General features: G+C 36.5%; 1 protein-coding gene across 3 annotated transcripts; it reads left to right on the top strand.

Moving 5' to 3' along the window:
- Positions 1–4,486: 4,486 nt before the first annotated feature.
- On the top strand, positions 4,487–10,763 carry LOC125567851. 3 transcript variants are annotated; one of them, XM_048728513.1, is made up of 13 exons: positions 4,487–4,823; positions 5,348–5,488; positions 5,584–5,637; positions 6,731–6,796; positions 6,927–7,045; positions 8,322–8,367; positions 8,450–8,484; positions 8,573–8,608; positions 8,701–8,734; positions 8,917–9,060; positions 9,415–9,497; positions 9,978–10,179; positions 10,330–10,763. In XM_048728513.1, the coding sequence occupies exons 1-13, from the start codon at positions 4,631–4,633 to the stop codon at positions 10,515–10,517; spliced, it is 1,341 nt and encodes a 446-aa protein (XP_048584470.1). In that variant the 5' UTR covers positions 4,487–4,630; the 3' UTR covers positions 10,518–10,763. The 3 variants fall into 3 exon arrangements, with proteins under 3 accessions (XP_048584470.1, XP_048584469.1, XP_048584471.1); XM_048728512.1 differs by having other exon boundaries at positions 8,570–8,608; XM_048728514.1 differs by lacking the exons at positions 4,487–4,823; positions 5,348–5,488; positions 5,584–5,637 and adding an exon at positions 6,161–6,440 and having other exon boundaries at positions 8,570–8,608.
- The last annotated feature ends 4,026 nt before the right edge of the window (positions 10,764–14,789 follow it).

The raw sequence follows: 14,789 nt of genomic DNA, 5'->3' as shown, positions 1-14,789 counted from the left end.
ATTTTGACTAAATCATTTCCTAGATTTCTTAGTGTACTTCTTTCTGGATTCAACCTATAGACTAATTTTGTCATATGTTAACTATTGGTCTAGCTTTTCAAGTGGAGTAATTCTCCTTTTTCGGTTTTAGAATTGATGGTTGTTCGTACATCAAGTGGAGTTTCTAATAATAAACCCGTCTTTCAAATGAAAAGCTAGGATTTTCATCCACTTTCAGCCATTTAAATGACTGCCCAAATGATGCTTTTCCCTCAAATTTTTATTACTATTTTATTTTAATGTCTTTTTGTCACTCTTGATCATTTTTTTAATGATGACAGTTGTTGTTTGAACGATACCGAAGTGTTAATCTCTATCTTTCTTGGGTTTTTTAATTTTGTCCAAACTTTGCATATGTATCGCACAGATCTCTGAGCTAATAACCCGGTACAAAATTAAAAACATGCATGACCTGGTAGTGTTTAGAGAAATAATTTGTGTTTTCCCACACAAAATGAAAAGTATGTATTTGGTATGTAACCTGTATGTAAAAGGCATGTCTTTTTTGTACTGGATATGTATTGGGTATGTAAAAAAATACATACCTTTTACATACCTATACTTACATACCCTAAACATACCCTTTTCTTTTAGCCATCTATGTATTTGGTATGTAAAAATACATGCCTTTTATTCACCCACACTTACATACCAAAAACATACCAATCCTATCCAATGCACTTCTATGTATTTGGTATGTAAAAATACATACCTTTTATATATCTGTCCTTACACACCAAAAACATACCCCTTCTCTTTTAGACGTCTGTGTATTTGGTATGTAAAAATACATATCAATTACATATCCATTCTTACATACCAAAAACATACCGTTCTCTTTAATCCATATCTATGTATTTGGTATGTAAAAATACAAACCTAATATATACCCATTCTTTCATCCCAAACATTTGCCGTTGATCTATGTATTTGGTATGTAAAAAAAACATATCTTTCACATACCTATACTTTTATACCCAAAAAAATGGCAGTATTAGGCCATCTATGTATTTGGTATGTGAAAATACATACTATTTACATACCCATTCTAACATACCAAAAACACACCCATCTCATTGCTGTATTTGGTATTGAAAAAATGCATGCCTTTACATACCTATACTTTCAAAAAAGCATACCTTCATTCAGGGCTCTTCTATTAATTTCGTATTCAAAAATACTTTAACCTATTCACATACCCATTGTATGAACTAATAATAAAAATAATATTTATGGTAATGGGTCATTATTCTTGAAATCACAAAAAATTTATTTATAAATAAATAATTAATTAACTAAATAAAAAATCTGTAAAAACAATTATGAAAAGTACCAGTGATAAGTAATACGGTATATTTCTAATGATATTTAATTTTGGGTGCAGTTTGGAATTAGGATTAATTATATAAGGTAAATTTACATTGTGATTCTCACTCTATATTGTCTTTGCGGGAAAAAAAAATTCTCATTCTCGCTCAATCCTATTGGGAGGTATCCCAAGAAAAAAACAATTGTCATTACCAGTGTCAATAAAAAAACATGTCTGAATTAGTGTATGAACAGGTACGCAAACAATGCCTAACGGTTTCCTGTTCATGGGAATCAGATGCCTGACTTCTGCTTTTGGTCCTCTCAAGTCTGAGCTGGATAAGTGTTTAGAGTGCAGTATTTCATATTCCTCTATCATAGCTACATAACCATGCTCAGTACACTGGCAAACCACCTCGCAGGTAGAGCTTCGGCAGGGCTTTTTGTACTTGACAAAATAGAGGACGGACCCATAAGCCATCTCATCATCATCAGGCTTTGTAAACTGTACAACAGTCGAATTTCGTTTTGTTACTCGGGTGTATCCTGCACTGTGGATAATGTTATCGCCACGTTTTAATCGGTAAAAACATTTGTACATTATGTCGAATATTGCCACATTTCCAGCAATTATTTGTAGTTGTTCAACTTCCTGGAGAGCGCTGATGATATAAGGTTTAAGAGATCCCAGTACCTGAAGCTTTAGATTCTCATCAATTTCCTCGCTCACATGCCCAACCCTTCGTTTTTGAGTTAATGACTGACAAAAATGTTTTACGTTTAAATCCGTCACATTTTCAATCATTTCTGGTAAATGTTGTAAAATGGAAACAGCTCTAACAATTTGGCCCTCAACATTTTGTGAACCATGAAAGAGGCTTCTTAAGTCTCCATTTAAGTCCTCGTAGAAAAAACAAGAATTACTGAAAAGAGGGCCGTTGAATCTAACAGAATCAGCAAGATGTAAAAGCTGATGAAGATTAAAAGTCATAAATCTGTCATCGTAGAGTCCTTGAGCTCGAAGACAAAAATGTTCCAATAGCTGATTAGCCTTGTTTATCTCCATTGGAGAAATTGACTCTTTAAGCAACATATAAACACCACACACAAAAAGCATTAAGTGCTGATAGTGTTCATTTGGCAAAATACCCTGCATTACAGGCAAGGAATAATAAAGTAGCCAGGTTCGTAACTCAGACGCTTTGTAATGCGACCGTTCCTCAACACTTCTTGGTATCCTGCTGACGTAGTTTGGCGGTTTTATCCTCTCACGCCGTTCGTCACATGCTTTGACGCTATTTCCACAATACCAAGAACATTTCTTGTGTTTCTTGTCGAACCAGTAGCACAGTAATTGTTTCATTACTCCTAACAAAACAGCGTGCATATAATCAATTGCCATTCCTTTGACAATATTAAAACCTGGAAATCCAAATGCCATGCTTATACCTTTCACGCCATCTACAGTAGTAGCTTTACTCGGAGACTGCGCAGCGCTCTTTGCATCTCTCAAAAACTCGCTGTGTGTTCTTAATGGAGATAATTTTTTCCGGTCTGGCATTTTAACGTAAGGGAAAATGCGACAGTTGCCTTTTTTCTCTGTCCTTACGTTTTGCCCTTTTGCCTTGCAATATGGGCAACCACATTCACCATTAAATTGCTTCATACACATGAAGAGGCATTTTGCAGGAGCATCCATTGTAGTGCTTATTACAATAGCTCGCCAAGTTATATCAGAACCATTTAGATTTAAGGTAAATCCGTCATTATAAAGTGTTTGAAACATGTCCTTAAAAGGATGCAGAAAAACTGAAAAGAGAGGTTTCGTGTTCCCGAACCAAAGGCCTGCAAAAAGGCGATACTTTCTTGAATACCTCATACGCGGAGGCAAATCACATATAACCATGTAAACCGGCCATATAGCATAGCTGGAGCTTTTAAACAATGCCACACCGTCCGTGTTTAGCTGAATAGCAAAATTGTTTGGATTTCTCAAAAAACCATGTTCTTTAAAAAATAATTGATAATTTTCGCCGTCAATTATATCCTCGATGTTTTCTGGGCAGTTCCGCCTTCTTTTGTCTTCCTCGTGGTTGAATCGGTAGGACGTAAGAGCTTCTACAAACGAACTGTCTTTAAGCATGCATGACAGCTGTGTGATAATTGGAAATACTATAAACGTATCCCATGTCTTACTTTTTCCAGGGGCGAAGCTCTTTTTGCAGTGCACGCAATTTTGCGTTGCGATTGGCTTAGTTTTTCCCAAGTATCGATTGCACCTTGTACAAAAATAGTGCCACTCTATGGGGGCACTCATGGAGCCTAGGTGATTCCAGAGTGTGTGAAGTGTTTTCATGCATCTATTAGGTACCGGGCAATGAAGGGAGATAAGTATTAACAGATGGGAAATCGCGGAAGCAGTAAGGCTCTCTGCCATCGCAAATGTCATTATAGCTGCTAGATGCATGGTCACTGTTAGCAAACTACCAGAATAAATTGGCGGATCCTGCTCTTGTGCAGTCATCAGGTCTAAATCTGCCCCGTCACTTTCAATTGAAGAGTCATCCAGCTCAATAAAGTCTTCTTGTTCTTCGTTCTCGTCTTTACTTCCATGTTCATTGTTAATTTCAGTTTCCGAGTCAAAAACGACGTCTGCAAGTTTCTCCCAGTCTTCGTTATCCAAATATTCATATATCTCCGCTCGGTTTTCAAAATTTCTGCTAGTGTGAACAGTGTCGGAATTACAAGTGGTCTCGCATGCAGTACAATCAGCTACAAAATTATCTTCGCTTTCGGATAGGACGTCATCAGGGTATTCGGCTATTATATCCTCCGTCGTTAAACTAGAAGCTCCCGCGAGAGTATCGTCTATCTTATCTTCTGTTTCTAAATCCAATAAGTTATCATTTTCGTTAGGATGAGAATCTGCAAACTTGCTTCTTGTTCGGGTTGTCCTGGGGATCTTGGATGGCGAAGTAATTGTGTTATAATACTGACAGTACCGTCCTTGCTTTTTTCGATTCTTTCGACCATCCATGTTGTTTTTGCCTGTAACATGAAAGTAATTCCGTCTAGTTTTCAGTTGTTTGTTCAGGCCATTATCTCTGGCCTACGGTATCAATCAATCTTGGCAGTTTCGACCTGATTGGTCAGTTTTGTTTTATTTTGTGATGTTCACGTCTATTTCGAGCACGATCTGGTTAATAACTAGCCTTTGTCGCATCCGTTTTTCCTACTCGAACTTTTAAATAGTCGATCACCCGACCGACATTTTCAACTACAAATGGCATCTCGTTTTCCAGCATTTGCATTGGTTAAATGGATAGGCGATCCAGAGCCCGAGTGTTGGAAGGTGATATATACGAAAAATATATGTACCGAGGATATACCGGAGGGAGTAATCGAGGGTTCAACCTACAATGCTGTGTGGGATCCCAAGCAAGAAATGGCCCGCGCCAAAGTTTTAAAACTTCATGGTAAGTCTCTTAATAATAACTTCCCATTATACATGTTGCATTAAAATTGCCTGGACGTATTAATGATTTGCAATCGAACATATCTAACCCTCAACGAACGCGATAAATGACAGTTAAACTTGAAATTCTGGTCTGCCCGAAGAACTCGGCGCTGATCACCCGAGTGTGAATTTGGAATATAAGAGTTAACCACCATACAATTCGGATTTTACAGACATTGGCCTCGGTTTTATGCTTGTTTGCCCCTTATAATTATTTTCAGAATCACCTAAAAAAATCACCATGTGGCGCTTAGCTGTTATCACTAAATTCCACAGTTGCGACAGAGGCGAGACTTGGCGCTCCTTGATTGATTTTAATCGAGTAGTATAATATAGTTGTATGAAATACTGTATTTTATTGCTTGAGACGATTAGATTGGCATGAGTTGTACTCCTTGGTTAAAAGTTAATAAAAACAAGAACACATTGCTGTTATACTTTCAGATAACAAAGCTTTTTTAAATGCTGTTTTTGCACTTACAGATAGTAAAGCTTTCTTGAATAGTATAAGGAAGCACGAGTACATAGACCCGTTTGAAGAACAACGGAAGGCGACTTTAGATGGTGGGAAGCGACGCCCAAAACCAAAAACTTTGGGAGGCGATTTTGTTGCTGAAGATATTGGTATTTGACTTATCTTTGTTTACTCATGTTTGCGTTTATGTAATGAGTCGTGGCGTTTAATATAAATATTTTCAGTGATTTTATCGGTTTCACAGAAATAGATGTGGCCCGAGAAACGGCAACAACCCGAGAAACGGCAACAACCGGAGGTGGGTAAACAAAAGCTTTAATGTTGCGTGAGTTTTTTTTTTTTTTTTTTGTAGTCTTTTGTAGTCCTGAGAGACTTTTATATTTACCGTCATGAAAAGCACTTTATGAATAATGCTTTTAATCAAAGGTAATTAAGTACTGTTTGCATTTCGTAACATGGAGTTCCCCAGGTAGAATCTGTTTCCGGCACTGTCAATGATAAGAACATGATAAGAACAAACATGCCGGAAATGCCTTCAAGGTTGAATCATCTAAAAGAGCGTTTTAGGATGTCAAACATATATCAAATAAAAGGATATGGTTCTCTTTTTGATCGGTCTGTTATTAGGAATCAAAAAGTAGTTCCGTTGTATTTTGTTCCGTCTGCAGAGGCCAATTACATACGCCTCTCTTTAGCCGCTCCAAATTGTTGCCGTGAAATATATTAAAAGCTATTCTACATTCGCGGTTTGATTGATAATAGTCTAGGTGACAAGCAGACAAGAGATGGACCGAATAATATTGGTTTATCGAGATTTTGCAAAGTATCGGCTCATTATAAAAGCGGCGTAAATAACCTTTATGACTTAAAATTCTAATCTATTAATCTTGAATCTATAGCTGAGGGACTAAAATCCGAATCATTTGACTGCTCAGTCTCTCTTTTGTCAAAACGTCCATAAAACAAGAATTATGACGTCCGTGCTGCCCGCGCTCTATTCACTGGCCCAGTATAAGGGTCAAGTCGATGGGGCTCTGATTTCCCCGCACCACAAGGCCAGGGACCAAGGGGCTACCACGGCGGGAGCATTTTCCAGCACAAGTTAGATGATTTTTGCTTGAATCATGTCCACCCGAATACTTTTAAGCCTTTTGAAATAAAAAAAGCGATGAGATGTGGTAATTACGAACTTTAATCACGATGAAGTTCACAAACTCAATTCGAAACACACAAAAAAAGCTAGTTTCGCAATGAATGTTTAGTTCGGAGCGAACTTCGGGATATTCTTGGGAAAAGTATGAAAACAACTGAAATGAAACAATTTCCTCCGGGCCTTAAACAATGGGTCATAAAGTGTTATTTATTACCTTTATTTTAATTTATGGTTATAGGCAAGAATGTCAATGAGGAAGAGAAGAAAAAAACTAAAAAAAGGACCAGTGACAAAGCTTCTTCGGGTACGTCACTACTTGCATAATATGACAATAATAGTATAGTAAAAAAATAGAGTACTTGGGAAAATTTAAGCGGCAGAACCACTGAAGTACATGATTGGTGAAATTCATAATAACAATAAATCCTCAACAGATAGTAATGCTCCAGTTAAGAAGAAAAAGTCATCAAAAAAATCATCAAAAAACACCCCCCCTGCGACAACTGTGACCGGAACTGTGGAAAGTTGCGACCAAATTGCTGAGACACTTGAGGTTAGATTTTCAAACATTTTCAAAGAAATGGAGCTTGTGAATGTGAGAAATATACTCTATACCACCCCTCCTTCCCTCATAACTATCTTCAAACACCCAAGAAAAACAGGTCAATCGAAAGAACTGTCATGCTCGAGAGGATCTGTACAGGACCCGAAATGATCCCAGGACCCGAAACGATCCCAGGACCCGAAACGATCCCAGGACCCGAAACGATCCCCAAAAGTACCCCAACTGATCCCGGGACCCGAAACAATCCCCAAGAGTCCCCGAAATGAACCCCAAGGAATTACAGTAATGGACAACTAAAGGAATGTGTAAGGATTGGCTTTCAGTTTTAAAAACATATGAAACATTTAGCTTTGTTTGTGTTATTAAAAGGAAATTTACATTAACTAAAACTATAGTATTAAGATTTTTATATACGACTGCGGGGGAAATACAGTGGTTGAGTCAGAAATTGGGGTCAACTAACAATTCCTGTGATAGTAATTTGAGGAGCCCGGCGTGGATAAATCATTTTTACATAACAAGCCATAAAAGAAAGTCTTAACAGATGGGACATGCTGCTTTACATAGGAAGCGAAATGTTTTAAAGTTATTTTTTGACATGTTTGTTTTCGGTGAATGAAAGACCTATCAGATGAATATTAATTTTTAGGGGTGATGTTTACCGGAAATGAGATTTATAGTGTCGGAGTCATGTGTCGGAACCGCAAAATGTTAAGAGTGTGATGGAAGGTCAAAAGTTTGGTTGATCTGAGCAAGGCTGTGCTATGTTTATGCTATATTCCTTTCAGTAGCAATTTAAAGTTGTGTATTTGTTTTGGACTCTGTTTATGGGTTTAACGCCGGGCAATGTAATAAATAGAAGTATTGTGTTGGAATTTAATATTTTTAAGTCACGTTGTTTAGAAATCGAGTCGCTGTTAACCCTTTATTATGATTCAAGAATTGCAAGTATTTCTTCTGCTTTCCCTCTGTCCATTACCGTAATTCCTTGGGGTTGATTTCGGGGACTCCTCGGTATCGTTTCGGGTCCGAGGATCAGTTGGGGTACTTTTGGGGATCATTTCGGGTCCTGGGATCGTTTCGGGTCCTGGGATCATTTCAGGTCCTGTACAGATCCCGTTCCTCGAGCACGACCAGTAAAGAATTGCGAGAAAGTACACTGAACTTTGCGAGCAAGAATTCTCAGCACTGAGAATCGAGATATCCTCAAATTTATGAAATCATAGAAAATCATAATAGACAATGTTTGTTTATGTACATATAGGACATCTCGATTGTTGCTATCAACGAGAGATCAACACAAAGAGCGGGTAAGGAATACTCCAATTTGTATTCTCAAGTCTATGATCATTCATGATGATTAGCTATTTACGTTTCATCCGTTTATCACAGGGTGCGAGCTGAATCAGTCAGAACAAATAGTCCAGGTTGGTACGCAATTTGAATGAGAAGTTCAGGATCTTAATTCTATACCTCTATAAAATTTTTTCAACCGCATTTCTATTTTCAAAGAAGTCGGCCTCCCGCGATTTATCAACATCGTCACTCAAGGTTTGTCAATTTCAATTAAACGGTTCTGAAACGCATAAAAATACACTAGTATAGATCCCCAAGTTTGAAGTCTCTCTTTAATTAACCAACAGGGAGTCACAAGAGACAAGCCAGCACATACGCAGCGTAAGTATTTTTGTCATTATTTCACTTTTCTATTTCATATTTATATCAAAAATTATTATCCCCATTTTCAGGGTAGAATTGCTGTAAAAAGAACAGTTCAGTATAGACTCCAAAATCAGATGTCTTTTATTCAGGTTCTACTTGAGGGTTTCCGCTCTATTAATTTTTTTTTTCTATTTCAGATGCGCAGAAAGAACCAAAAAAAAGGCCACTTTGCCCAAATCCTATGTGTGTTTCCACGAGAGATGAGCTTAGTGAGCTGAAGGAAAAATATGGGGCTTTGGAAGCGCGATTCAGGAGACTGAGCAGATCAGATGGTATCCAAGGTAAATATTTTCAATTTAATGGGTCAAAACGGGCGCCATTTCGTATTTTGTTGGGCTTTTTCACAGATAGCCTTTGAAATATCTTTCAAGACATAGCGTAAGTTACATTTTTAATTTTGATATTTTGTTCTCCGACAAAAAGGGAGCTTATATGCAAAATATTGAGCTAAAAAATAGTTATCTTGCATCTTTCCTCTCTGTCCTTTTAGTTGAAAAATTATTTTTTACGTTTACGTCATCCTCTTCTAGATTGTTTTCTGATGATATAGAGATCATTTTCCACGTTTACGCCATCCTCTTCTAGTTTGTTTTCTGATGATATAGAGATCATTTTATAATTGTCATTGATTTTAGGAAATGAGCTTCGAGTACCAAATGTACAAGTAAATGATGGGCGGGTAGGCGTGATGAGTGAGGCAGAAGCGGCAATGAGAAAGGTAATAATAAGGATGGATACAGGAATTTGAGAACAGTGCAGGGTTTATTAGTCAGCCTTGAACATAAGTCTTTAGTTTAAAAAAGTTTAAATAAAAATGAGTGTGAGGTGTAATCCAACCTTACGGGCATCAGGTCACAGATAGATTTTCTTGGGCGACTTGAAATACTTAGCTGCCATTCAAACGAAGTCAGTGGCTATGAGTGGTCCTCGCTTGTTAATTCGGGAAGTCCCGATTCGCAACAGCCGGGACTTTCCAGCGCTTGACAATGATAATTTACTAATCAGATCACTCAGTAGCCGCCGACTTTGTTCAAATGACAACTAACTATTTCCAATTGCCCGTGAAAGCAAGAGCTTGTCCTATCGCGAGTACTTGATACGATATTTAAAAAAATAACTCAAGTATTATTGACGTCGTTTTATGAACTATATGTTATTTTGGGTACTGAACGTTTTTTTTTTCTTTCATTATTTGCAGTTAGTTGAATTAGTTGCGGGCAGTGGTGTCTTCCTTTCGAGGACAGCACTTGCATTGTGCAAAACCGCACACACCAAGTCCTCGCTGGCTACACGCCTTTTAAAGGCGTTTTTTTCAGAAGAAGAAAGGCGCGAGGGAAAAATCTCTGAGCAGGGGGAGGTGGGAAATTTGCTTAACCAGCAAATTATAACCACTATTAAAGGTGAGAAAAGCTAAGTTTTGATTTTCCCACATTAAATTGTTTTCGCATCAGGTGAAGTTATGGTACCGCGAATATTTGGTATATTGAATAACTCAATTAATGACGATAATAACAAACGTAATGCGAAGTGATTTTTTGTTACATTAATAGCATATGCGTCGAGGCAGAACCTCCCAGACGGGTGTAAAAAAGGCATCACAAGTGCCATGAACCTAAGTATAAAAAACTTGAGGAGAGCAGCACGGAAGTCAGCTTGTGAAGATGATCTGCCAAGTCTGCCTAGTCTTCCTGATGATGATGATGATGACTACGATGCAGATGAGTCTTTGCTTGATTGAAAACTTTGGCATAGTTTTTACCATTTTTTTAAATTTATATTTGATAATAAACAATTCGAACTAGTAATCAAAAAAGTCATTTTTTGTGAATCGAGATTATGTGCCGATCTAGGAATCAATTAAACATTTCCAGTGATTTCCAGGTTAGTAACTTTACCTTTGCAGCTTAGCAGTTCCAGGTAATCTTATTGATCTTTAAGCAACAATTTAGTTTTACTTTGCGCATAAAGTGTGTTATACAACGTTCTTTGGGTTTAAATTTTGCGTGTGACATGTAGAGGCATAGATACCATGTTGCAGGGGCGTTTTATTGATATGCTTACAAACAAGGAAAGACTAGCTGCTTGGCTCAGTCGCTTATTCCAAGTTATCCCTTTAGCTATGGGACACATTTAGATAATGTATTGTACGTAAAATTGGCACGATGCCATTTTAAGGTAGCCTTGAGCTATGTTTGTGGCATGTCCAAGGTACATTTTAGGTATGTAATGGGTATGTAAATTTCCATTTAACGGTATTATTTGTGAAGGTACATTTTGGGTATGTAATGGCTATGTAAATTCTATACCATGCCTTCTTCAGGTAGCCTTGAGCTATGTTTGTGGCATGTACAAGGTATATTTTAGGTATGTAATGGGTATAATAATTTCCATTTAACGGTAGCATTTGTGGTATGTTCAAGGTACATTTTGGGTATGTAATGGCTATGTAAATTCTATACCATGCCCTTTTAAGGTAGCCTTGAGCTATGTACCCATAAGGTACATTTTAGGTATGTAATGGGTATGTAAATTTCCATTTAACAGTAGCATTTTGGTATGTAATCGGTATGTTTTTAGCAAGTTTTTGATATGTAAATGGTTCCCACTATATATATTTTACTTGCCATCTACATACCTAATACTTACCATTTACATAACTATAAATCTTCAAATCAAGGTCGCTTTTGGTTATGTAAAATGTATATTTTACAATGTCCAATTTTGATAGGTATTACATGCCAATTACATACCACCTAAATTGGTATGTAACAGGTATGTTTTCAGCAAATATTTGGTATGTAAATGATATCTCATTACATACCGTCTACACACAATTTACATACCTAACACTTACCTTTTACATAACTCCAAGGTCTTCAATATCAAGGTCGCTTTTGGTTATGTAAAAGGTATATTTTACTATGTCCAATTTTCATATGTATTACATACCCATTACATGCCTTCCAAGTTGGTATGTAGAGGGTATGTTTTTAGGAAGTATATGGTAGGTAAATGGTATCAAACAACATACCTTTTACATCCCCTTTACATACTCAAATTTCTGCATGGGTTCCTGAGGGACAGATCAGCTACACAAAAACAAAACAAAACAAAAACCAAGTTAACATGCATGTTTGTTAAAGATAATGGAGTTGTTTTCTCGTTGTTATTGTACGTTTTAGGGGACTATCAACAGCTTAACGAGTTCAACCGGCTGTAAGTTAGTAGTCGCAAAGTATTTTTCTACGTCAAACACCTAAATTCAAAATGATAAAATCACTACTCGATAACACTGTCGCGTGAGTTGAGATAAAAAATATTCATTTGTGAGCTTCCATCTGTTTGTTGAATTTTTGCTCGGTAAATGTCGCGTAGGAGAAAGAAAAAAGAGGGCGCTCACGAGACAATATATGCTGTGGCTGTTAGAGTAGTTCTGTTTTTCGTTTCTACATTAATCTGTACGTGGAGAAGAGAAAAATGATTCTTTGACTGAAAAAGGCATGGTAGCCCACGTAAATAACAAAAATTAAAAAGAGGTATTTTTTTATCTTGACTAATAGTCAAGATAAGTCAATAGTCTTGACTAATAGTCACCCAACTGACAATGAGAGGAATCTATTTTAAAAGTCATACCGGAGACAGTTTTCCTCTTAAAAGTAGTGACGTCCGCGTTGTGAAAGTGCTCAAAAGCAAGCAGACGTTTTCCGACTACTTTAGAGTACCTGTCTTGTACCTGAAAAACATTTTCAAAATTTAAAGATTATCCGTTAGCTTGAAACATAGATGGGATTCACCGAGGAAACGGTCTCACGTTACTAGACATAAGTTTGGTAAAACGCGTGTTTGCAAATAGATAGACTTTTTAAAGCCGCGTTGTCACCAGTTTACTTCCGGTCGATTACGTAACAATATCCGATGATTTTCAGCGGAAAACGCGAAAAATATTTCAAAATATTGAAAGCAATGTGTTTATTGGAAGTTTCTTTGAGGATCTGATTGATAATTTAGAGCGGATGGCCTGTTTAATATCTCGGATTTTAATATATTCTTTTGTCTTTTAACGGTTGAGGTTTCCGTCGGACCTCCGTAAGTAAACTGGTGACGATGCGGCTTTAAGTCACTTAATGCAAGTCTAGAGACATCCGTCAAGACGGGAGCAAAATGGTTTCATGGAGTGTTTACCCGTTTCGACTTGTAAGGATGTTTATCAAAGCAGTTTTAAGTGTCTTGAGAATACATGGCCTAATGGTTTCTAATGGCCTTATTCAAACTGCAATCAACGCCCCAACTACATTAGTGATTGTAAATATTAAGAGAAGGCTGTTCAGAGATGATACCCTAACTTGTAAGGCATATTAGCTGAAAATGTATGGTTGTTCTTGTTGATCATGCTTTCTCCTTTTTGTTGTGATTCCAGACAAGATCCTCAAAGCCTTCAACCACAGTCCCCGGAATTGCACCCCCTGGGATGGGTAAAATATTGGTTTTATTTTACTTTATTTTATTTTATTTTATTTTATTAAATTTGATATTATTTTATTTTATTTTAGTATTTTGAATGTATTCTGCATTCTTCTGACCTTGTATTTAGCAAATAGATCTCATTTTTGCTTGGGGTCTTTATTCATTGGTAAACATCATCTCTTCATTGGTAAACATCATCTCTATTGGTATACATCATCTCTATTGGTATACATCATCTCTATTGGTATACATCATCTCTATTGGTATACATCATCTCTCTATTGGTATGCATCATCTCTATTGGTATACATCATCTCTATTGGTATACATCATCTCTATTGGTATACATCATCTCTTTATTGGTATACATCATCTCTATTGGTATACATCATCTCTATTGGTAAACAACATCTCTTCATTGGTAAACATCATCTCTTCATTGGTAAACATCATCTCTTTATTGGTATACATCATCTCTATTGGTATACATCATCTCTATTGGTATACATCATCTCCATTGGTATACATCATCTCTATTGGTATACATCATCTCTTTTGGTATACATCATCTCTATTGGTATACATCATCTCTAGTGGTATACATCATCTCTATTGGTATACATCATCTCTATTGGTATACATCATCTCTTCATTGGTAAACATCATCTCTTTATTGGTATACATCATCTCTATTGGTATACATCATCTCTATTCGTATACATCATCTCTATTGGTATACATCATCTCTATTGGTATACATCATCTCTATTGGTACACATCATCTCTATTGGTATACATCATCTCTAGTGGTATACATCATCTCTTTATTGGTATACATCATCTCCATTGGTATACATCATCTCTATTGGTATACATCATCTCTATTGGTATACATCATCTCTATTGGTATACATCATCTCTATTGGTATACATCATCTCTATTGGTATACATCATCTCTATTGGTATACATCATTTCTTTATTGGTATACATCATCTCTATTGGTATACATCATCTCTATTGGTATACATCATCTCCATTGGTATACATCATCTCTATTGGTATACATCATCTCTATTGGTATACATCATCTCTATTGGTATACATCATCTCTATTGGTATACATCATCTCTATTGGTATACATCATCTCTATTGGTATACATCATCACTATTGGTATACATCATCTCTATTGGTATACATCATCTCTATTGGTATACATCATCTCATTATTGGTATACATCATCTCTATTGGTATACATCATCTCTATTGGTATACATCATCTCTATTGGTATACATCATCTCTATTGGTACACATCATCTCTTTATTGGTATAAATCATCTCTTTATTGGTATACATCATCTCTATTGGTATACATCATCTCTATTGGTATACATCATCTCTATTGGTATACATCATCTCTATTGGTATACATCATCTCTATTGGTATACATCATCTCTATTGGTATACATCATCTCTTTATTGGTATAAATCATCTCTTTATTGGTATACATCATCTCTATTGGTATACATCATCTCTATTGG

This window comes from Nematostella vectensis, chromosome 6, assembly GCF_932526225.1.
Source record: "Nematostella vectensis chromosome 6, jaNemVect1.1, whole genome shotgun sequence".
Classification (NCBI taxonomy): Eukaryota; Metazoa; Cnidaria; class Anthozoa; order Actiniaria; family Edwardsiidae; genus Nematostella; species Nematostella vectensis.
Note: the sequence above shows the minus strand (reverse complement) of the source record. Positions and strands in the feature narration are given on the sequence as shown.